We start from the raw sequence: 24,735 nt of genomic DNA, 5'->3' as shown, positions 1-24,735 counted from the left end.
TAATTTTTAATTTTATGGTACTCACTAGAACTTTAAGTGTCGTAAATAATGATCAAAATAATTACATCTAAATTGTATACAAATAGCTTGGTGTAAAAATCTATTATTAAACAGCAAAGTATTTCGAGGCTGTATATTTGGTTTATATGATGTGAGAGAATAAAAAAAGTAAGTGTGAGAGAGGATCTTGTACTATTGAAATGTTTGTGGTGAGTCAAAAGGAACTTAACATTTTTTTAAACATTTTTCAAAAACAAAAATGAGTTATTAGGGTTTTAAATGCTACATTTTAGAAGAACTGGCACCAAATATTCACATAATAAAGTTAAAAATCAGTTTTTAGTAATACTTGTAAGTAATAGTAAGAAAGCTTAACAATAATGTTTCTAGTGCTGTCAAAACTTAAATTAAAGTTATTCTTAAAAAGCGGATTCAACAGGCCATGGTGGAACTTCAACAACAGAAGATGTGGTAAAAACCTTTATAAAACGACAATAAACACTTGTTGACCAAACGTGTTTTTAATGATAAAGTTTTTTTTTAAGATATCTTCGATCTCATTAATTCCAACAGATAAATTATAAAGCTAAGTACTCAATCTACTACTATAAAGCTTGTTAAGTAACTTCTTTGTGTTTAATTTTTAAACATCTCTTAATGTTCTTGTAACCAGCAATCAATACCTGAAGGTAAACAAAGTCATGATTTCACCGAATGAGAGCTCTAGGCTAATAACTAGTTTCTTCGACAGCAAAAAAGACTTTTTTTCAGATAAAACCCTCAGGTTGATAATTTTAAGGATTGTCTTGACAGACTGCGGAATAAAGGCAGTTGTGATGTCATTCATACTTGATATCAATGTTTCCTTAAGTGGGCTAAGTGCCCCCCTAAGGGGCCAATACAGAAATTTAGGGGGTCATAAGCAACAAAGGAGCCGAACAGGAGGGTATGAGCAGTAAAGGGGTCATGAGGTGATAATTTTAAACTTTTACTAGATACTCTGGAGTTGATGATGAAGAGAAAAAATAGTCTTATGTGTGAAATTATATTAATAAGTTCTAGACCTTGCTTCATATTATAGATAATTTTTAAATCTCACTAAAAAAAATTGTTAGTATCTATTTTGTTCTCTTATAAATACAAAGTTATATGTTTTAACCTTTGTTAAACGAGAAGAATTTACACATTTGAACATTTTTCTTATAACTCTAAACAGCTAAAATAAATTTAGGTTTATTATATGTTAAAATTATACAATAAGATATACAAGACACACAAATTGAGTAGAACTAACTGTATTTCGAGTAGTTCTCATCAGTATAGTACAAAGCTAACAAGAGATAAAATTTTACAAACTTTTATAATGACCAAGTAATCAAGAGAGCAATAAAAGATAAAATAAATTAGTAACATTAAAATAATTTAAGTTTACTTGCTTTATAATTAACCCACAGTAAAACTATTCATTAACATAATGACAATAGCAAGCCTTATAAACTACTTTGGAAAGAAAGAAACAGTATAATCAAAACTTTTTGCTTACATCAACAGCTTTCCTTTACAAAATACAAATGGCTTCTAGTTTAATTAAATCCAAAAAATTACTACACACTTGAATAATTTTAAATCTGTTTAGATTATAACTGTTTTCGCACGTAGAGTTATTTTACAAATGTTCTGCAATGGATGAAGGTTTTGAAGCATTTAGAAATTTTACCGGTATATCATCCTTCTTTTCTGAATAGCAAAAACTATCTACACTTTTTAGTACATGCTCTTTTATCCTTTTTCTTATTTGTCTTTTTGTCAATCCAATATAGCTTGCTTTACAACAGCAGCTGAATTGGTAAATTACCATGTTTTTATTTAAGTTGGATATCTAATCTTTACCCTCTGGTTTTAATAGTGGTTTTGACGTGAAGCCAATGCTTGGGTCTGCTGCATAATAAGTATTTCTTATCAATTGTCTAATTTTATACTCTAACATTTCTGAACTTTTATTAATAAACGAGAGTTTTAAAGTACATTTTTTAGGTCTTTCTTTTATCCAAATATTTCAAATGTAAATTGATTGTTTTGTTAAAGAAACTTCGTGGGTACCCATTTTTGTTTAATATTAACCTGATCTGCTTGATCACTTAGTAGCAATTCTGGTTAACAAAATTTATGTTCACGATGACACAGAGTTCTGATTAGATTCACTTTTCTCTTTAAGTTACAATTGAATTAAAAATTCAAATAACAGCCTTTAAAGGTTTTATATCTATACACCAATTTAAAAATCTATTTTCTTCTTGTTAAACTTGTACAAATAAAAAAGCGAGCTCATTTTTATTTTCGTTTTCCATTGTGAAACTGATAGAGTCATAAGCATTATTTATAATATTAGAAAATTCATCAATAATTTTTTAGCATCTGACCAACACAAAACAATCATCAACATACCTAAGGTACAATAACTTACTTTGAAAGAAGGAATAGTTTTTACTAGATATAACCCATAAATATGTTAGCCAATGTTGGTTTTAAGAGGGATCCCATGGCCATCCCGGATTGTTGGGAATAAATTAAAGAATTAAAACTAATTTTAACGCCAGAAGTTCCAAGTTTCAAAAGCTTTTTTCAATTCATTTTGTTTACTGTAGGTTTACATATTTGTTTTCCATTGCATAACATTGTTATAATATAAATAGATAAAAAAATAGTTCAAATTAGTAGTAATGCTTTCGGTTTAAGTAAACTAGAAGCCATTTGTATTTATTTAAGAAACTTGTTTTGTTTAAGCTTTAAGAATTTGATTATACAGTTTATTTATTTTCATAATTGTTAATAAGGCGTGTTATTGTCATTATACTAATGTATAGTTTTTTGTAATGTTAGCAAACTTAGATGATTTCATTTGTTACTAATTGCTTTTATTACTCTCTTGATTACTAAATAAGTTTGTAAAATCTTATCTTTTGTTAACTTTGTACTCTTTTGGTGAGAACTGCTAAAAATACAGTTATTTTTACTGAACTTGTGTGTCTTGTATATCTTATTGTATAAATACTGGTTAGCTACGTTTCAATATTTGAACAAATAATCGCTCAGTCAAGGTTTTAACCTAGTTCAACTCTAACAAGAGTTAATAAGTAGACCAAGCGCGGGTAAACGGCGTAGTTAAACGTGACGTACCAAGTCAAGACTCATGTAAATACAAAGCATATACTATATTATTTTTTGCATAACAAATAAATCCTACTAAGCGTGTAACATTAAATATCACTTGCCACTTGGCCAACCTTTGAAGCTATAACTTAGTTCAGGTTTTAAATTTTATTACAAATTGAAACAAAAAAGTTAAAGCAAAACCAAAATTTTAAACTATGAATTTAATTTTATTGTTTCAAGGGTTCAAGTGCGAAAAATATATAAAAAGAGAACCATACTGTTTCAACGAGGTAAATATTAGAAACGCATAGACTAAAAAAAAATTAGAAAATATCAAGTAACAAAATGTTTAGTTAAAAACTTATCGAGTCAGAAAATATCAAGTAAGAAACGTGTAAGTTATAAAAGTATAAGTTTGAATTGAATGCAAGTTTAAAAAAATAAATGATCGGCTCTTTTTATAATTTTATTTTTAGATACAAAAGACCACATTCAGCAATAATTTTTATTTATTTCAAGTTATAAATAACACAGTCAACAAAATTAGATACAAACTATGTATATTTTCCTAGAAACCTAAAACAAGGCGTAAAAGTTAGAAGTCGTATACAGATAGTTTGGATATTTAAATGCACAAAATTTTCTGTTCAAGGTAATTCTTTCTTTAATTTAAAAAACGCAATAAATAGTTAACAAAAAATAAATAAACCAGCAAACTGTAGCAAACAAGCAACTTGCATATTCATAAACTAGCCACTAAATTAACCTAATCCATTGCATTATAAAATAACAAAAAATAAACTTAATTTAAGAAATTTTTATTATAGGAAAAGTTTTATGTGTAGTAAAGTCCAGACTTATTCTCTTTTCATTGGCGGAATTTTTTGGATCAGACAAAATTTTGGTCACAATGAAATTGGTTTTTGCAACTTTCAATAAACATTCTTTCTGTGTAAACATATTAAAATTGACTTCATAGTTAACCTACTGTATAAACTAATACATAAACTGCAAGTTTTATAATGCAGGGTTGCCAACCCTTGGAAGCAACAAATTCAGTCTGTGATACCAAAAAATAGCGACTGATCAGCTTTTGATTATTTTTTATGCAGTAAGAACATAATTTTGAAAATATTCTCATTGACTAAGCTTAAATACTTACGCATAAAACTCTAATAATAAATTGGTAAATAAAAAACCTTTTAATGAAAAAACTATGAAAGTCATAAGAACTAGCCTGAGAATTTGAAAAATCCTTAAAAAATAAAGAAACATTAATAACTAGTTTGAGTAACCCTGAGTGTGTTGACACCCCTGATAATAAGAAATTTATAAATTTTAGTGAATCTAGTTTAAATAAATATATTTAGTTTTGTAAAGGTTGTAAGTTTTAAATATTTTTTTTGTGCTAAATACAATAAAACGACTCAATTTACAATAGAATTTTCAATTAGCTCAAGGGAAGATACAACTAAAACAGTGCAAAATATATATACTACAACAATTAAACTAACCAATTAGGGGCATAGTGGGGTCCAAAATATCTTATTTATAAAAAAATAACATCAACTCTTATATGAAAGCTTTAAGTACAAACTACAGGCCAGTTTTTATAGAAAATAAAATTTTATCTATTTTTAGAGATACTTTAATTTTTACAAAAAGTTTGCGTACAAACGTATGGACCGCATTTTTTTTAGGGTCAATTTCCTCGGAAATTTAAAAATCACTGAAAATTATTCTTCTCCTTCATTTTCTGAGCTATAGACCTCAAGTTTTCAGGAAACATTCCTTTCATAGATTAAAAAACTTTGATTGTTGCAATTTAAAAATATCAAAAAATTAAAATTTTAGATTAAAAAAAATAGGTGGTTTTTTCTAACAAAACTTTTATTTTTTAAAAATAAAAAAGTTCTTCATTCAATTAATTTACATTTTAGTAGTGGACTTTCTGTGAAAATTTGAATAAAATTGGTTAAAAAATGAAAGAGAAGATAGGTATTTAATAAAGTAGTCTTTTTTCGCGTTTTTGGTTTGCACCTTCTATCAGGAACCTATTAGCACGTCAACTTTGAACGCTTTTATCTAAAAAGTTACTTAAGTTTTTTTAAAGCATTTAAAAATTTCTGATAGCCTAGATAAAACTCTACTAAGTAAGATTAGCTTGTAAAAGTCAAGGCGGACCCCCCTAAATGCCTTAAACTAAAAGTTAAAAAGAAAAAAATATTAATTTTATTGAGGATAAAAAATAATAAAAATCAAGTACTTTTGTCCTCTTTAGATGTCAAAAGTATGATTACCAATGTACAGCTAGATGAGCTAGTAAGACTTATTAAAAATATATTTAATTTATAAACCAGATTGATTAGTCAGTAAATAAATTTCTTTCACCTAAGGAAAATTGAAAGGAAAGAATTTTAGGGTTAGTTTTTTGATACATTTAAAAAATAGTTTTGATCTAGTTAGACAATTTAACAAACTCAATTTTTGCAAAAATAAATTATTTGATACATGGCTTATTTAATTAAAATTTCATGTTAATTAGAACTGAATTTTTTGGTTGAACATGAAAATTTTGCTTGAATATAATTGAATAAATGTATCTAAAATTTTAACTGAGTTGTTTAAATTTATTTAGTAGGTAACAAAAAAAAGTTAGGTAAAAACTATTAGGAAGTATTTTTCCTAGTTTATTTTAAAACATACAGGTTTAAATTAATTACACTATCTTCAAAACTGAATTTATATTAAGAATTTCGGGTTTGCCAGTTTGTGGAGAAAAACAAAACCTGTTTATGGATAAAGATTACATTATGCTAACAAAAAAATATTGGTAGCCAAAATATAAAGTGAAAATTTTGCAGAAGTACTGTACAATATACATGAAGAATAAACGTTAAAGTAATCAAAGTGTATTTCATGTAGTGATGTACCGGACTCACTATCCGGGTCCGGCCGGATATTGCCATTTTTGTCTGATATCCGGGTCCGGCCGGACTCTAATTTGAAAAAAAAGTCCGGATCCGGTTCCGGCCGGATTCTAATTTGAAAAAAAAGTCCGGGTCCGGGTCCGGCCGGATTCTATTTTGAAAAAAAAGTCCGGATCCGGGTCCGGCCGGATCCTAACAGAGATCCGGCCGGACCCGGATCTAGTTAGTAAAAAATAGCATACTGAAAAGTATTTTTTCAAAAACAAACCCTGTGAAAATTAATAAGAGTCATTTTCGTCAGTTAAAATTAAACACCTACCGTGATAGTCTCATTTTGTACACGTGACTAATTTACATTTGTTTACATTTAAACTATAAATAAACATTTCATGAAATGCAGCTCTTTACATATGTTGTAAAATTGAAAACTTTGGAATGATAACTTGCATTATTTATTGTTTAAAGTTGAGCTCAGAGAATATTTAGAGTTAATAAGATTGAATGTACGAGCAAATGAGAGTCAAATGACGAAATGTTTCAAACTAAATACTGATGCAACAAAACATCAGAACATGACAGGCAGTTTATATGTAAGCAGTTAGTTTGGTGTGTAGCTTGAAGCAACAAAATATCTTGAACGTTTTTGTGAATGCTTATTGTAAGTAGTGTTTTGTCTTAAAAGTGAATATTTCAACAGGTCTTTAATTGTTTAAATATTTAAGCCAGGTTTATAGTTTAAAAGTTAATTAAAAATTTAACTGTTTCTTGTTTACTAAAAGTTTTATTTAATTTTTAGTTTTTTGTTTTAAGTCTTTTGATATAGATTTAAATAGCTTCCAGTTTTTAAAGTGTTACCAAAGTAATTAATAATTTTGTATATGCTAGTATTTCTTGTTGTGTTTTATATAAAAGATTCATCACTCAAAACTGTCGTGTCTGATTATAGAAAGTAGTCTCAGTCAGATTTTAGTATTTGTTAGATATTAATTAAATAAGGTAGGATTTAATTATGATGGGTAGTACTAATAAGTTAAGTAAACCACAATCAGTCCACAACTTTACTACCAAATTGTCAACCTTTGCTAGCTGTTCTACTGATTATTAGATTAAAGTAGTTTTTCAGTTTTTAAAAACCTCATTCTGACTCAGGCTTGTGTATACTCACTCTAGCTAGTTTTATTGACTTAAACAGTGGCAACCCTGCTAGTTTGAAATTTTTTGAGAACTTTAGAAAATCTTTGACTGCCTCAGGCTAGTTTAGTTTTTTATAAAAACTCAGGCTAGTTTTCTTTTAGATTTTGAATGAGTTTGAGCTGATCCAGTTTTCAATATTTTGTAATCTTCTAGTGTATTTTGTTCAAGAACTTGATTTAAGTTTTTAATTGTAAATAATACCTAAATTTGTAAACCTTGTGGCTAGCTGTTCTACTTATTATTAGATTAAAGTTCTTTTTTTTCAGTTTTTAAAAACCTCATTCTGATTCAGGTTAGTTTGTTCTAGTGATGCACCGGACTCACTATCCGGGTCCGGCCGGATATTGCCATTTTTGTCTGATATCCGGATCCGGCCGGATTCTAATTTGAAAAAAAAAGTCCGGATCCGGTTCCGGCCGGATTCTAATTTGAAAAAAAAGTCCGGATCCGGTTCCGGCCGGATTCTAGTTTGAAAAAAAAGTCCGGATCCGGGTCCGGTACATCACTTTCATGCAACCAAACAAAAAAAAGTACCGAGAATTTGACAAAAAATCTAACTTACCTAAAATTTCAAATAAAAATTAAAACAGATATGAGTAAGCAACAGTCCTGAATTTTCAATATATTAAATTATTTTTTTTATCAAACTTAGAGATAAGATATGCTAGCTCATGGTCGTATTTCACGCTAAACATAAAATAAAGTTTTAAAAATTTCATAAACTTAATAATTTTCGGGTAGTTTCAATGTTTCGACAGAAAAGGTAATTCACCGACTTTCTTAAAAAAAATACTTTAAGATTTTTTCCCTAGGTATGTTTCTTTTTTATCGATTTGTAAAAAACAAACAAATAAAAAAACTGATAACGTTTATAAAAAAAAAGTTTTGGTGACGAAAATTTTTAGACTATATATTAAGAATGACATTTCCAGCCTAGTATTTCAAAACTTACACATCTAGAATATTCATGACTACTATTTTATTATCAGAGAAACTGTAACATGAGTGAACGACCATAAGCTAGCTTTGACATTAATAACCAGAATAGTGTTAATTAAATTAGCTTCAAAGTTAAACTAAAAGTTTACTAATTTTGTTTATAACAAATAATTACCTCCAACAACTCTTCATCAGACAAAATAGCTTTTGCTTGATCAAAATATTGGGATGAACTTATAAGTAGTTGATGTGGAGTCCGATCACTAAGTTTATCAGTGTATTCCTGTAAAAATAATACTTTAGTCTAAAATACTACCGCTATGTATGCATTGAAACAAGAGGGTTGCTTAAACAACAAAAGCGAATTCATATCGTCATGCCAACATATGAAAAAGCTTTTCTGAAAGTTCAACAAAGTTTAAAACTTAAAGTTCTGTAGGCACTTATCTGTAGTTGTTTGTTTTGAACAAAGTTGAATTTTCGCATTAATTGCGTTCTGTACAAAATTTCATAATTACGTCTTTATTTCTTTTATTTTTGTGTACTAATGTTATTAATTTCGAATCCTATACATGAGGGTACTTAAAAAATTGCGAATTATGAAATTAAAGGCATTTTTTTTTACATTTTCCAAACATCACAAAAAAACCCTGTGCAAAATTTTAGATGATTTAAAGAAACTTTTACGTTGGCACTTTTCGATTTTCTGAAAACCACCCAAATGCAAACTCTGTTGGACCCAAAAACTGCGACCTTAGAGTTTTTAGCTGGATATTGTTATATATATTGAAATTACAACAAAAACTCATTGTTCAAAATTTAAGTCGATTTAAATAAAGTTTAGTGGCGGCGCCTTTTGATTTTTTGAAAAGAAAGTATTTATTTAAGAAAACTTACAAAAAATTAATAAAACTACTATACAAAAGTTCTTACAAAAAACTTAGGGTTGCCACTCATTTTTTCAAATTTTTTTCCAGGTTTTCAAAATTTCTTCCAGGTTTTTAAAAGTACACATTTTTGGGTTTATTTTTAGTTTTAGGTTGATTTCTATATAAGAAACTGTATCCAATAGTATAAAAACGTTGAAAAGATACTGTGAAGTAACTTTAATTGTGTTTTTCAATAAAACTTTTTTTTGATGATGACAAAAAAATCTTATTTATATGATAGATTTTTTGTGTCAAATCGAAATTTTACTACTGATAATGTTAAAATTATTAAAAATTCCAAGTTTTTTCTAGGTATTATGATCAAATTTCCAGATTTTCCATGTTTTTTTCAAAATCTCTCAAATTCCAGGTTTTTCCAGGTTATTTTTGCCTAAATTGTCAAATTCCAGGTTTTTCCAGGTAAAGTGGCAACCCTGAAAACTACTTTAGATCTCCTTAAATTATGCACAACGTGTTTTTGTGATAAGTTGGTTGTGACTGTTAAATTACTCTGAAGTTGTTTTTTGCGTAGTTATTCAAGCCTGTATTTTTTCATTTAAAGCATAACTTAAGTTTAAAACACACGTTATAAATATTTCAATTACAGAGTGAGTCTTTCTTTAAAAACATCTTACAGGGTGACACATCATCATTTAGATAATTCTCTTCAAACAAACTTCTTCAGAGTAATTTAATAATCTTTATGTTTCATTAACAGGATAAATAAATTAAATTTTTTTTAGATATAACTATTAACAAAAATATAAAAATTATCTAAACTATACAACTTTTATTATAAATAAGATATATATTTAAGTGTTGGTATTTCAAAGGTAAAAAATTAAGTGGACTAAATGAGAAATAACAAACATTAGAGGTAGAAAACAATAAAAAACATATAAAAAATCGTGAATTTAAAATAAAAAACACTTTTTATTTGAAGAAAGTTTTTGAAAAAAGAGCTTGACCGCCTCTTTAATTGCTTTTTGAAATATTTTAAACTCACTATGTATTTCTTGTATGGGTAGTAGGGAGGGGTGGTGATGGATTGAAAAGGTGAAAAACGGTGCTCGTATCTGATCTCTTCGTTGTCAAACTGATACTGCGGCGGAAGAAACTTGCCTTGGAGCGCGAAAGCCAACAGACACTTGTGCATTCCCCAGCACAATGCTGACCAAACCTTGGTGAAAATTCGAAATGATAATAGATTTGCATAGGAAAATTAACATTACAAACTAGTTGCATTTGTATAAGCATCAACTACGATGAAACAAAAGAGGTTTATGTTAGACACAAAATTATAAAAATTGTTTAAGTACAATACTCAGGGTTGTCACTGGTTTTGGCAAATTTATCAGGTTTTTGAAGGTACATGTTTTTGGGTCTATTTTTAGTTTTAAATTAAGTTTAAGGTAAAAAACTGTGTTAAATAGTATAACAACGTTAAAAGGATAATGTAAAGCTACTTTAAATGTGTTATTTAATAAAAAAATTATGATGACAATTTTTTTTAATCTCTATGTTAGACTTTTTGTGTCAAAACTTCATTACTTTACATGTAAAAATTGTTCAAAATTCCACGTTTTTTAAGCCTAAATTGTCAAACTCCAGGTTTTTCCAGGTTTTGTGGCAATCCTGAAAATTTTGTATATTTAAATGTCACTTTAAAAACTGTTCATATAAACAAATCAATTAACTAATCATTGTCATGTATAAACTCGAAGTAATTCTAGTAATAAGTACTAGGTTAATTCTATAATTATTGAAAAGTACGATAAGTATATCAAAAGTTATATTTATTTAAGTTGTATAACTTATAATCTTTTTATAATACAGTTCAAGAGTATAAATGAATGAGACTTCGATTTATAAAGGTTTTAGCAACAATCGTTTTATGGACAAAAAATTTACTAAAAAAATTGTGAAGATTTTTTACTTAAACATTTGTATTAAAAAAACTTTATATATAAAACTATAAAATTTAATTTTCAGATAATTTCTTTAGTAATTAATCAATATTAAATTACATATAATTTTAACTGCATCAAATGATCTAGGTCGAAAAAATATTAGATCTATTTTGTAATTTATGTATAAGGATTTTGTGTCTAAATACAAAACAAAATAAATTAATTTCAAAAAAATAAAATATACTTATAAAATTTACTTGTATTTAAAAACAATACTAATGTAAAACTTACTCTAATGTAAAAAAATAATAAAAACGAACTTTAGTACAAATTGACTCGTGGATATGAGTTTTAATAATTGTAGTTTTCTTTTTAGCTTTCTTAGTATTTTTTCTACTTCTTCCGCTTTTATTGCTAATTTCTAATTTTTCAACCAAATCTTTCTCCCAATTTAATTGGGTATTTGCACGTCCTAATTGCTGCATCTTCCAATAAAGTAGAGTTTCGGCTAAATACCTTAAAAAGCACTTATTTTACTGGAATATTAGGTTTTCATTTAATTTAAGTGATATTAATAACAAATTTACAAATGTGATGCTGATTTTCTTAGCTCATATTAATTATGTGTAATAAGAAGTAACTCAGTGTAGAGTTTCAAAATGCATATTAATCGCTTTACTTTGAAGAAAAACATTATGCAGCAAGTGTTTGTACATTTAAAATTTTATAGAAAAATCATATACAAAATTAATTAAAACATTTAACAACACTAATTTCCTTAATAATAAAATATCGCTGAGATATTCCAACTAAGGCGTACAAAAACAATATTATATAAATAATAAACTAAAATAATAATATATTTCAATCAAAACACCTTTTTTTTAATTTAAAATGACATAATAATTGAGTCTAGAATTCGAGTTTAAAACTAAACAAAAGACAATGCTAGCAAGAATAACATTACTGTTAATTGTTAAAAACTATTATATATAAAATTATACTAAAACTAATGGTAAATACTTTCATTAGTAAAATAATACAATAATAAAACAATGTCTGCTGTTAAATGCTTTAACAAAGCTATGTGCTTGAAAATTTTTTTTTAAATAAATCTAATTCGAACACGGTATTTGAACTTTTTTGAAAACTATATATTTAATATTATTTTTTTTAGTATGATGATCTTTTGTTTACAAGTTTAGTTCATGGTTACTAATCAGCAAAACTTATTTTCAAAATAATTATGCAAAATACTGCGGATAACATTTTTAGTACAAAAATATTCTTAACTTACATAAATTATAATGAATAATTTATCGCTAATAACACTTTTATTGAAAGTAAAAAAATAATTCAAAACATAAACTTAAAATGTGTATAGACATAAACCAAATAATAATAAAATATTTAAACAACTTTTTCAATAATTGTAGTAGCAATTTACACCACATTATTTGAAAAAGTTCTTAACAACTTTTACTCTGTAATGAGAGAAAAACATTAAATATTTCCTACTACTTAAATATTGTATAAAAGCAACAAAAAAACACAAGTATACCAAAAAGCGTATAACCATCTTTCTTAAATGTTAATAATACTGTTATAAACGAATGCAACAATGAAAAACTTATTCTTACCAATAAATGTAATGGAGCTCATGGTTGCTGTAAAGATCCAGTAAAAAACCGCTGTTCACGTATGCAATCATGACCTAAAAGTAAAAGAAGTGAGTAAAAAAAAATTAACAAACTTAAATCAAAATAAATTTTAGACTCTTAGTCAATTTGCAACTAAAAATACGTACGTTTAAAGTGTAGTAAAGACTCCAACCCCCGAAGTAAGCCATATGAGTTATAGTTGTGCTGGCAGGCTGATGATTAATAATTTCATGATCACATCTTCTAATGAAATCAGTCAGATTTGAATCGCAGCTATCACCATATTCCTAATTGAAAAATATAAGTAAAATTGCATAAAAATCTTTTAGGTAGCAGCTTTAAATTTTTCTAAAAAACTAAAGCTGGATATAAAGTTTTGTTTCCCTTTAATTTGTACATTTGATGTTGTATACACTATGTTTGTAAAAAATGCAACACTAAGCATTATTCATGTGCAACTTTTCAATTCAATAAGGAAAATAATATTTTTATAAGCAAACTAAAGTAAACTTGCTATACTACAGCCTTATCTTTAAAACAAATTGTTTAATTTAAAAAATATAAAACTAATGGGTTATAATGCTGAAAAAGTTGTACTTTTTAACAACTTGTTTGTAAGCATCATGCACAGTATAAAAATACAAAACAGTGTCACTCTTTAAAAAACTAAATTATACTAAATAATTTAAGCTTAAAACTTTTTCAAAATACAATAAATCTACTTGCTAATTTTCTTTTTTAATGTTTATCTACAAAATTTAACTTGTGTTTTACAATTTTATACTAAATGAACTTTTTGCATTAATTTTCTTTTACGTTTTTTTCGTGTGTCTTACAGTTTAAATGGCTTAGATTTTAATGCATAGATCCAACGTTAGACAACAAACCAGTAATGACAAAAAATAACTGAATCAACTGTTTGTAAGTACAGTCGGAAAAGTTTATTAATAAACTTTATTATCGCAATAGATACCTTTTAAATTTTGTTTATAAACTTTAAAAACTGTTACATTTAACTATTATTTTTGTATTTTATCACTGTACAGTTGATAATAGAAAAATAAACATTGCTTCAATTTAAGTTTTTTTAAATGCTACTTTAGAATAAGTTTTATTTTTCCAAATATTAATTTTATTTTATAAACACTTTTTATAATTAATTTTAATTATGTCTATTCTATACTTAATATAAAGAAAAAAATACTCGCATATAATAATAATTTATCATGAAACCTGAGCTTAAAAGCATACTGTATTTTATCTATCAAGGTATACAGTATTGACAGATTGTAAATTGTATAATTCAAGTTTATAGTCTAACTTATACAAATTTGAATTAAGCCTAAGTTATATTATAGCTTTTATTTCAGTCTAACTCCAGGTTTTTTGGCAACCCTGTATTATTGCTTTTACTTCAGTATATATCAACCACAACTACAAAAAATAAATTTAACCTGTAACTCAGATAAACATTCTAGCACCAAAGAAAGTTTTTCCCGTTGACGCGCTGAATTGAACCCATAAACTTGGAATAACTTGATCACAGTCTGTTTATAGTATATTTTTTTAATTGAAAAATTAAAATATCAATTACATTTTATTTTGCTAAACATTTAAAATTCAGTTTTAAATGATATAGTTCAAAAAATACACATAATCAAACTTTATAACAATATATACTTCGTGCTTAACTCTTCACTTGTTTACTAAGCAATTAAAATAAAGTTTCAAATCTAGCTTTTATAGTCAAAAGGTAATCAATGCAAAAGTAATTATAAAAAGCAAAGGGTAATTTACAATATATAAGCACTTTTAATTACTATGAAACTAAAAATAAATAAAATACACGTAATAACATATAAAACTATTTAATTTATGAAAACAAAGAAACAGTATAATCAAAATCTTTATGTTTCAGCTATATACAACTTAGATTTTCTTATTAAAATAATTTTCAATAACTTTAAATCTTTCGAAGTTTTAATTACTTGCACAATCAGGGTTATTAATTAAGATATTTTTTAAGGATTCGATAAAAAAATCAGGGTGACTCAAAGCAGTTTTTTTGACTTAAAGAGTGACAACCCTGAATTAAACTGATTCTACGCCAAGTATTTAAAATAATATGACTATTCAACTGAAAGTAAATGCAACAGTATCAGTTTATATATAAAAAACAGGTGTCAGTGAAACAATTTGACTAATATGAACTAACAAAACAATGCTAAATGTATATACATATTGTAAGAAATATTCAACTTAACAACAAACATTACACTTAACCAGGGATATGAAAATAAAAAGTGATTCAAAAAACAGGTTTGTTTAATTGATAAATTAAACTTTAAAATTTTTATTTAACTAGATACTAATTACAAAACAATGTTTCGCCCTGTAAGACTCTTCAGTTATAAGTTAAACCTTATTCAAATAGAACTCTAAAATTTTGAAAACTTATATCCTTAAATTTATCTAATTTGAAATTTACTATTGCTGAATCTAGAACTAAAAATATCATATTAGCAAATTAAACCTGAATTAGAAAAAGAACTAAATATTCACGTTCAGCTTTATTACTAAAAATTTTATGTGTAAACTTACTACTAGAGCCTGGGAAAGAAAGTTTTCAACTGGAATTTTTATTTGGGCTTGACTTGACATAGACCGGGGCAAAATGGTGGAAAGTGTAGGGGGAGCATTGTGAGTGCGCATGCAATCTCTAACAGCGTCTAAAGAAAAAGAATCATCGACCAGAGGCAGAAACAGAAGTTGAGCAACGGAACGAGAGAGCACACAAGTATGGCCTCTTGAAAACTCCTTTAAAAAATTCTGGAGAAAAATGCTGCTTTAAGTTTGAAGTTTATCAAAATTAAAAATAAAAACACTAAACGGCTTTTTATACATTTGTAGAATAACTTAACAGGCATAAGGTCAACAGTAAAAAAAAAGTTTTACAGTCTTAATTTGTATTTGTAATTTATAGCCAAATATATAGTTTTACCGAATTTAATCTTGGTTTTAGCTTTTAGATACAGTACATCTATTTTGCTGTAAACTTAATCTACTATAATAAATTAACTATAAACTTTCATTTTATAAACATTCACTATAACTTAAGCTTGATTTGAAAGTTATGATTATTATCTAAACTTGATCGTTAAAACTTTAGTGCGGTAGTAGCAACTGAAAAACTGGTTGTTTTAAATAGCTTTCGTGGTTACCTATTAAGCTAATTTATTTGAAAATTTTATTTGTTTTACTGAAGACAACTTTGATTACTTTAGTTTAATAAAGATATGTAGTTGTAAAAATGCGTGCGTTTTATTCAAAGAACCTAGAAGTACCAAACATTAATAAATATTCCTAAATACGTTTATCATACTTTGTAGTGAATAAAAATTCAATTTATAGTGTGCTAGTAGTCCGTTTCAAGTAACAAAGCTAAGACTTACTTTAAGTTAATAACGAGTACAATTGACCGTATTTCATCTAGACAATATTTTATATAAAGTTTATTAAATAACACATCTTAAATATTTTCAACTTAAATAACATATCTTAAATAGAGAGTAAGTATTAGTTTAACTAATAGACCTTAGAAAGTATTTTCACATGCACAAAATTGCATTTAATAACCTTAAAATTATAACATTCTCACTTACTTTTGTTTAAATATAAACAAAAAATATATACAAAATTTTTGCAAGATAACTAATTGGTGAATTTTTAGCTCAATTAAAACATGTCTTTTAAATCTATAAAAAACAATATACTTTTTTCAATAAAGTTGTTATAATAGTATAATATAATTTTTTATATAATAACATTGAACTTAAAAGTAACTTAATGTTATGAATTAAGATATTCCGTTTCCAGAAAATATTAAAAGAAGCAACACTTGATATAAAAGAAGTAATGAACTTTCATTAACACTATTATTAATAATTATACATTTTATTCTAAAAATATTTGTCTATTGGTTTTAGAAAACTACAAACAATTTAATACCAAACTAAAACGTTAACTTACTAATAGATACTGAATTGAATTAGTCTTTGAAATGGAAACTAAATGTAAAAATTTTTTAATCAAGTCTTCGTAGACCTGAAATGACTCTTTTATTGATATAATTGTCGCACACCTACGAAATAAAATAAGTTGTTATGAAGCACTTTAATACTTATCAAACTAATTTACTGATTTTATTTGATCTAATTTTAGATTTGTAAAGATTCAAATCAAAAATACTTTTGTAATTAAAATCCAGGCAAACAGTATGCATTGGTTTAAATTTAAGTGAAAAACTTTTAAAGAAAAACCTGTAACTATTTTTCAATTAGTACTATTAGTATAAGTAAGGGGTATATACATTTCGAATTTAGGAAGTCTTGCTAACCTAGGAAAAGTTGCAGGTAAAATACTTTGATTGATCAAAGGTTCGAAGGAAGGTATAGCAAGCTCAGTGTCAAAAGGGTTGGTAATTGTGTTTACATCAAGCTTGGATGTTCTAAAAAATAAAAACACTTCTTAGCTTATTAAATTAATTAAGTTTATTAACAAAACATACTTCTCCATGAACTTCAAGTTTTCCGTCATTTGCTGAAGAGTTTTTTCTATTGATATAGAAGATTTGTTCTGTAAAAAAAATCGTTATACAGAAACATTTCCTACGAAGTTGATAGGCGAAAAATTCCGAAAGATATTGATCATAGCCGATTTATTAAGCTAAACCGGCATAAGTTTATCCGGTTAATTAAGTTTTAAAAGTCTAGAAGGAATTTTCTATGCATCTTTGAAAGCTAAAAAGCAACATACAGGTCTCATTAAAACTGTAGAAGGTTAACATATTAACACTGCTTTCGAAAGTATACAAAAGTGAAGTTAATAATATTTAAGCAAGAAATAGCCTAATAAATCAACAATGTCACTTCTCTTAGATGAACAAATTATTTCGATATATGGCTATGAGATGGTCAAAGAGTATCACATTACATACAAACTTATATATCAATTTATGTATACATTTGTATTTATTTTATATCAAAAAACTGAAACTAATTTAAGCAGTTATCAGAAAAATATATATTCTAGGTGTAATTAATTTACTACAGTTTTTTAAAGATTTAAGTTCAACTATAAGATCAAATAAAGTGTTAAATGTAAAACACTATCAAAAGTTTGAAAAACTTTGATATTTACTACAAAAAAGTATGTTTCACCTGTTGCCTGCTAGTTGCGAAGTTTTCGATAACTTGCAGTAGGGTTCTTGTGAACCTGATTCTACGTTGCACTCCTTCGTAATCTTCAATCATGTTTTTTACATTTTCTACGTTTTGACTTTCTTGCTTTGACTTTGTTGCCTTAAAAACATATAAAACTGAATTTTAAGTTTCCAAAACTAAAAAATTGAGTCAGTAGTTTTTAATACTTGTATATCCTCGTAATATAATTTAACAACAGCAATAAAAAACACTTAAGGTAACTTTAAAGCCTAATTAAGTACAAGACACTTTTTAATTAAATAAATTTATTAAATATATAGTAATTAAAAATCTCAGATGTAAGCGCTAGAAAACAGATAAAATAAAAATAGTAATACTTTTTTTTAATATTTAATAACTATCATACTATATATAAGATACCAAAAACTTTAGCAAATATTGAATTTAAAAAGTCTTATTTTGTAACTAAATTGGTTTGACAATAACAAAAAGTTTATAAAAAATCAGTTACTGACATGTTCTTTTTTTTAAACTAAAACTGTTAATATTGAAAGAAAAAAAAGACTAAGATACACTTAAAACGTTGAAGTATACTATTTTAAAACAAAAAAAAAATAATTGTGTTGAAGAATATTATACTAAATAATAAATTGATTGATCTAAAAATTATTAACATTTATTATTTTTAATGTATATTTATCTATATAAGATCTAAAAAATGTAACTAATAGTAGTCTGTGTCATAGGGACAAGCTTTGCAAATTACAAAAAAGTACTTTATATACAAATTTTTATTTTAGATCTCAGAAGGTTTTTAGTTATAAAACAATAATATTCAACAGTATTTATGAACTTAACATAAGACAAAAATAAAATGTATAATAAGAAATTACGTTGAATAAAGAAACTGAAATGAGACAAGTAAAAAATACGATAGATTACATTGATATGCAATATAACTTAAACTAACTCTTATTAGTCTTCCGTAATCGTCTTCAACTTCACGTAAATTTGAAACAATTTTACTGACTTTTAAGTCATCAAACAATTTGAAACCAAAGTGGTTCATCTGAAAGTCTTCATCTTCAACCACATGTGCCTAATTATAAATAATTCAATTTGAAATAATAAAAGATAAAAATAACCATAATAACAAATATATACTTCTATAAGCCCAATCAATTTTATTTCGAACTAAATTATTTTCTTTCAACTTCTTACAAAATAATCAAATTAAAAAAAATGTTAAGCAGAATAACTAGTTTAAACTTCAGTTGTTTTAAAACAAACGAGTTGAGATACATAAATAACTTTATAAAGATAGTTGTTACAAAGTTTCAAATTAAGTTTCCAATTATAAAGATAGTTGTTATGTATTGATTATCGCTTACCTATTTAAAATAAAAAGTGTTTTTAACACACAAAAAGTTGAAAACAGCCTAGATTTTACAGAACAAGCTTAACTATTTTTAAACTTGCTAAAAATCTTCAAAGGAGCATAAGTTATTTTTTCTAAACTAATCAAAAGTTAAGGGCACATATTAACTTTTTTTACAATTTTATTTTAAAATTTCAAACATCTGCAATAACAATTTTTTTTAAATTTGAAAGTACAAAACTTATCACCAAAAAACAAAAAAAAAGTTATTTTAATTACGAAAAAAAATCTATTTTTAATCAAAAACGCTAAAATTCTTGAAGAGATATTTATTTAATAATGCAGGGAACATTGCGTAAAATTTTGAATTATTTATCTCAAAAGTGTAGGAGGAGATAGGTTTTTAGTGATATAGTCTAGATTCGCCTTTTTAGTTTGCACCTCCTATAAAGAATTTATTGAAATCTCTAACTTTGACCACTTATATCTCAATAAATACTTCAAACTTTATCAATCGGTAAAAAGTAACTAGTTGCTTAGATTTTTATGTAAAAAGGAAGATTAAAAAAGTGTTTTACTCCCGTATGCCCTTAATTAGTGAGCTTATTCATTTATAAAATTTAAAACTAGCTTAGTAAGTTTTAAACATGGTTTAGTCAGGAGAAAACAAATTACGTATCACAAAAAATATGGGTTTCATCGTAATTTCTTTTTAATCTTACACAAACGTTTATCTTCTTATTTCGATGTGACTTAATTTAATAAACTGTGTATCTGTTTGTACCTCGGAAATGAGACTTTCTACCTTGTTATAAAATTCTTAAAAATTTATATCTCAACAGTTACAAGTACAATTCATCTATACATAGCCGTTCAGTTTACTGTTTTAATTTATATATTATCATTGTGTGTTTATATACACTCCGTTTAAAAAAAGGAAATTCAACTTCTCTAACCAGCGAGTCAAATATGGCAGATATTCTTACATAAGGGACTCAATATATTGGACAGATCTTTTCGCAGGCCACTGTATTTTTGTAAAATTTTACTTAATTAAAGAGTATGTTTTTTTTGTCAAGTCATCAGATCCAATCATTATACGTCCAATTATTTTGTCCAATCAACAAAATAATTATGAAATTAATTGTAACCACAGCTCACTCACAACTAAATTTATCATACTTTTTACAAGTTTAAATAGCTAAAAAATATTCTAGTTCAGATAAATTTGTTTAATTGGTCATTTGTTGCCTGTCAATTTTTAAACTGGAAAATTGAACTATATTTATACTTTACTTTGAACTTAAACAAACTTTTTTTCGTAGTTTTAACAACATTTTGAATTTTATCTTGCACTAACCATAATTATAATGTCCTTTACAAGCCTACACAGCTTAAGCATAGCATAAGACCACGTTTGAAGACATTTGTTTTGAATCTCACTCGGATTATGTAAATAAAGACAAGTAAACAAGCTTTGTGCAAGTGATTGACCATCTAACCATGATAGCTGAAAAATAAAACTAAATTTAAACGTTTTTTTTTTCCACAAAAAAATATTTTTTTTAAACCACCATGCAAGCAAAATAAAAAAATTAACATCAAAATACATTGATGTATTTTAAACATTGTATTTTGTGCATTTTCTTTTAAACATTTTCGTGTATTACGATTTAAGTTCTAAACTAAGCAATAATAATTGTTTAATTGTTAAACACAAGTACATAAATTTTAAAAATTTTATTAAATCGAATTATTTACAAAACAATATTTCGTAGGTATGCTCGATATTTAATTGATTTTTAGACTTATACTAAACATTCTGGAGTTTATGATAAAGAGCAAAAAAAGTCCTCAGCATATTTGTTAGGAGTGTTGGAGTTTTAAAATTTGTACTACATTATGTATACATTTCAGGGAAAATTTTGAAAATTACACTAGAAATTATGGTGTTTATGATGAAGAGCAAAAAATGTCTGTAGCATATTTTTGGGGAGTTTTGACCTGGGAGTGCACATGTTTTAATTACCGTAGAGACAACTACTATGGAATAGCATTTAATATATCTTAAGCATTAATCTTGCTGGAGTATTTTATAAATCTATTTACTAAAAAAAAAAACTAACAAAGCAAGCGTGGCTGTGGTCCATTAACACCATAAGCTCACCTGGTGAAAAATCATCTAGTTTTATACTTTTTTGTTCTATGCGTTCTTTAAATGTGTATATCTGTAACAGTTCAATATTTACATTACTAATATATACAGATATATGCTTATTAATTATACATATTTGCTTCTTAAGTATTTATAATAAGTTGCATTCAGGTTGGGCAATAGTTTTCATTAATAAGATTTTTTATTTTAATTAAAAAATAAAATTTTTAATATAGTCTTATATATTCAACTTTGAGTAAAACGTTATTAAAATGCTTTGTTAAATGACATATGTTTCAAACTTAAAAAAAAAATTGGTACATATATCTATGTGAACTGAAATAAAACTATTAGCTTTAATTTGAAATCAGCTTCATTGTAAAAAAAACAACTTATCAACAGAATGTTGAAAAGTATAATTTTGAAGACGCTAAGCCATTTCAATACTTTTTAAAAAGGAACAAATAGGTAGCTTATAAAACTACTTGATTTTTGATAAAATATATCTAAAAACAAAAAAAAACAAAAGTCAGAATTAGTTTTTTACAGCGTAAAATAATCTCTGGTTTAAAAAAATAAATTCAGGGGTATATACTTTTAAAATTTAGTAAAAGTTTCAAGTTTACTTCTAGGACTATTCAAACACTTTTTTATAAAAAATTAAAATGAGAACATCGACTTTACCACATTACTTTTTCCTGCTTTAAATATAAAACACTTGAAATCTAGTCAAATTGTGAGCTATACACTATATATATGTGTAAATTTAATAAATGTTTTTACACATTAACAATCTGAACTAACTCTTGTTAAATTTATATTACAAAAATCTAGTTACAATAGATATAACATAGTTTTCAATTTTTTTTTAGAATTAGTTTATATCAAAAAGTATCTACCTCTCTTTTAACTTGCTTGCTGACCATCCAGGAGTCCATTTTGGGATCCATCAGCTCAATTGCGCTCATTGCTTCGTACAATGAAAACCTGTATAATAAAACAAAAAATAAGACAGAAGTAGTATGTGCGCAGCATTCGGTTAGTTGCAATTTACATTTTTACTAGCTAATAAAATTTAGTTGTAGCTTTAGTAGTAGTCACCTTATTTAAAACTTTTTTATAAAAAACTAACTTAAATCTAGTAGCTATTAAACATTCTACATATAACATTTTGTTAAATTTGTATATAACATATAATAATAACAAATTTAAACAGTACTCTTTCTTTATTAAACTAACAAAAGTTTCTGTGTGATAACAAATTGACACACTTCAACACTGCTATGATAGTTGTAGAAATAAAGTGGTGGTAGTTTAATAATTAAAAAGAGTACTTTTTATAATTTTTCTTATTATTATATATTCCAGTGAACTTGTTTTGCTATGATCTTTATTAGCAAACTTCTAACCTTAAATTTTGAATTGTTATATAACATATTTAGTATTTTGTTTTAAAAGTAAATAAAAATAATCACACAAGCTATATCAAAAGAGGCAAATTATCAAATTTAACTTTTGGTTGTAAATCATTTTACACTTAATTTAAAAATGAGCTTAGTTTGGGTAAAAAATAGACTTACCCATAATCTTTGATAAGTTCACCAGGCTCCAAACCTTAAAAACATTAGTTTTTCTTAACAAAATTATTTTTAAAAGTGTATTTTTTTTTTTACTAAAGTTCAATACATTTTATTTTACACAGTAGTTTTGTAAATTAGTTTATTACGTCATATGAACATTAAAAGCATAAATTATAGAATTGAAAGAAAACTTTTTAACGTATCAACCACAACTAAAAGAATTGGTTAAGGCCATAGGGGTTCAAAGATTTATTTTTACAAAAACTAACATTAGACCTTATATTATATGAAAGCTATATTTAAATAATATAAATACTTTTCCTTAAGTAAAAAAAAATATTTAAATTTCGAGATATCATCAATTGTGTAAAATTTTTTTGATACAACCATATGAAAGATTTTTCACTGCCTATTTTCTAGAGATTTTAGAAAAATCTATCTTCTTCTTCATTTAATGCTCAATTAACCTCAAATTTTCAGGAAATGGTCTTTGCATTAAAAGAAAAAAATTGTATTATAATAACTTTTAAAAGTTTAAATTTAGGAAATCTATAACCTAAGTAATAAAACTTACAACAGAAATGTTTATTACATAACTAAGATTTTACTGAGAAAGTTCCAGAAAGATTACTTAAAACCTGTAGGAAAATATACATTTTTTATATAATAGTTTTTTTGCCTTTTTACTTTGTTCCTTCTACAAGGAACCTATTGCGCTCTCAACTTTGCACCCTCATATCACAAAAAATAATTTGAACTTTACAAAACGGTAAAGAGCAACTACTAGTTAAGTTAACGATCTTTAAAATAAGATCATCATGTAAAAAAGTGCCTAAACCCCAATAGCCTTATTTTTTGAGATACTGCTAGTTTTATTTATTTTCAATTGCAAAGTTTTAACATTTTCAAAAATTTTGGTAATAAAATTAAATAATCAACAATTTTAATATATGTAATAAAATAAAATAATCACAATCACCACTTGTTTTTCTAAAATTTCTTCAAGATTTTCTGATTTTCTTCCAGGTTTTTAAAAATACAAGTTATCTTTTTTATTTTAAAAAGATAATTTAATTTAAGATTAAAAACTATATTTAAACTACTAGAAAGATACTTTAATGTTACTTAAAATGTGTTATATAATAAATAAAATGCTAAACACTTATTTTGCGTATTTGTTATCTAATTATTAAATTGATTACTAAATATAAAAATTGTTCAAAATTTTAGGTTTTTCTAAAGTTCCAAGATAAATGTCCATCCTGAATAACTAAGTTAAAATGCTGTACAAGTTGTAAAAAATAAAAACATATCAGTTATATTTAATAATATCAGTAATGAATGGTAATTACTTTTAAAATAACTAAAAAAATTACTTTCAGCAGAGGTTTTAAAATCATCAGTTATTTCTATCCAGTTGTAAAGTGAAGCAATTTCCTTCTTTTCTAAAGTAGGACTACAGTGAGGAGTAACTGTTGGTAAAGCATCCATTCCAAAACAAAATTAAAAAATAATTTAATTTAAACCACTTGCTTATTCTATAACTAAAAAAATTTTATGATAAATTTTATAATTTTTTTTTTCTTTTTTAATACTTTTTGTAATAGTAATTTTTTTAATAAAAAAAGACTTAACTAAAAATACTATACTGAGATACCAGGTTTATAAAAGAAAGAAAAACTGT

The 24,735-nt window shown here is 25.8% G+C and overlaps 1 protein-coding gene across 1 annotated transcript; it reads right to left on the bottom strand.

Moving 5' to 3' along the window:
- Positions 1 to 3,650: 3,650 nt before the first annotated feature.
- On the bottom strand, positions 3,651 to 24,587 carry LOC145831601 (N-alpha-acetyltransferase 35, NatC auxiliary subunit-like). Its single transcript, XM_082938907.1, has 18 exons — positions 24,428 to 24,587; positions 23,052 to 23,085; positions 22,371 to 22,458; positions 21,443 to 21,544; positions 20,677 to 20,826; positions 18,909 to 19,037; positions 17,936 to 18,076; positions 17,284 to 17,351; positions 17,113 to 17,223; positions 16,746 to 16,857; positions 15,318 to 15,545; positions 14,171 to 14,263; positions 12,863 to 13,003; positions 12,696 to 12,769; positions 11,376 to 11,571; positions 10,152 to 10,325; positions 8,392 to 8,499; positions 3,651 to 4,101 (listed from the first exon to the last, which is right to left on the bottom strand). Exons 1-18 carry the CDS (start codon positions 24,540 to 24,542, stop codon positions 3,961 to 3,963), a joined length of 2,205 nt encoding a protein of 734 aa, XP_082795033.1. The 5' UTR covers positions 24,543 to 24,587; the 3' UTR covers positions 3,651 to 3,960.
- Positions 24,588 to 24,735: the final 148 nt, after the last annotated feature.

Source organism: Thalia democratica, chromosome 3 (genome assembly GCF_965202585.1).
Source record: "Thalia democratica chromosome 3, ktThaDemo2.hap1.1, whole genome shotgun sequence".
In the NCBI taxonomy this organism is placed as follows: Eukaryota; Metazoa; Chordata; class Thaliacea; order Salpida; family Salpidae; genus Thalia; species Thalia democratica.
Note: the sequence above shows the minus strand (reverse complement) of the source record. Positions and strands in the feature narration are given on the sequence as shown.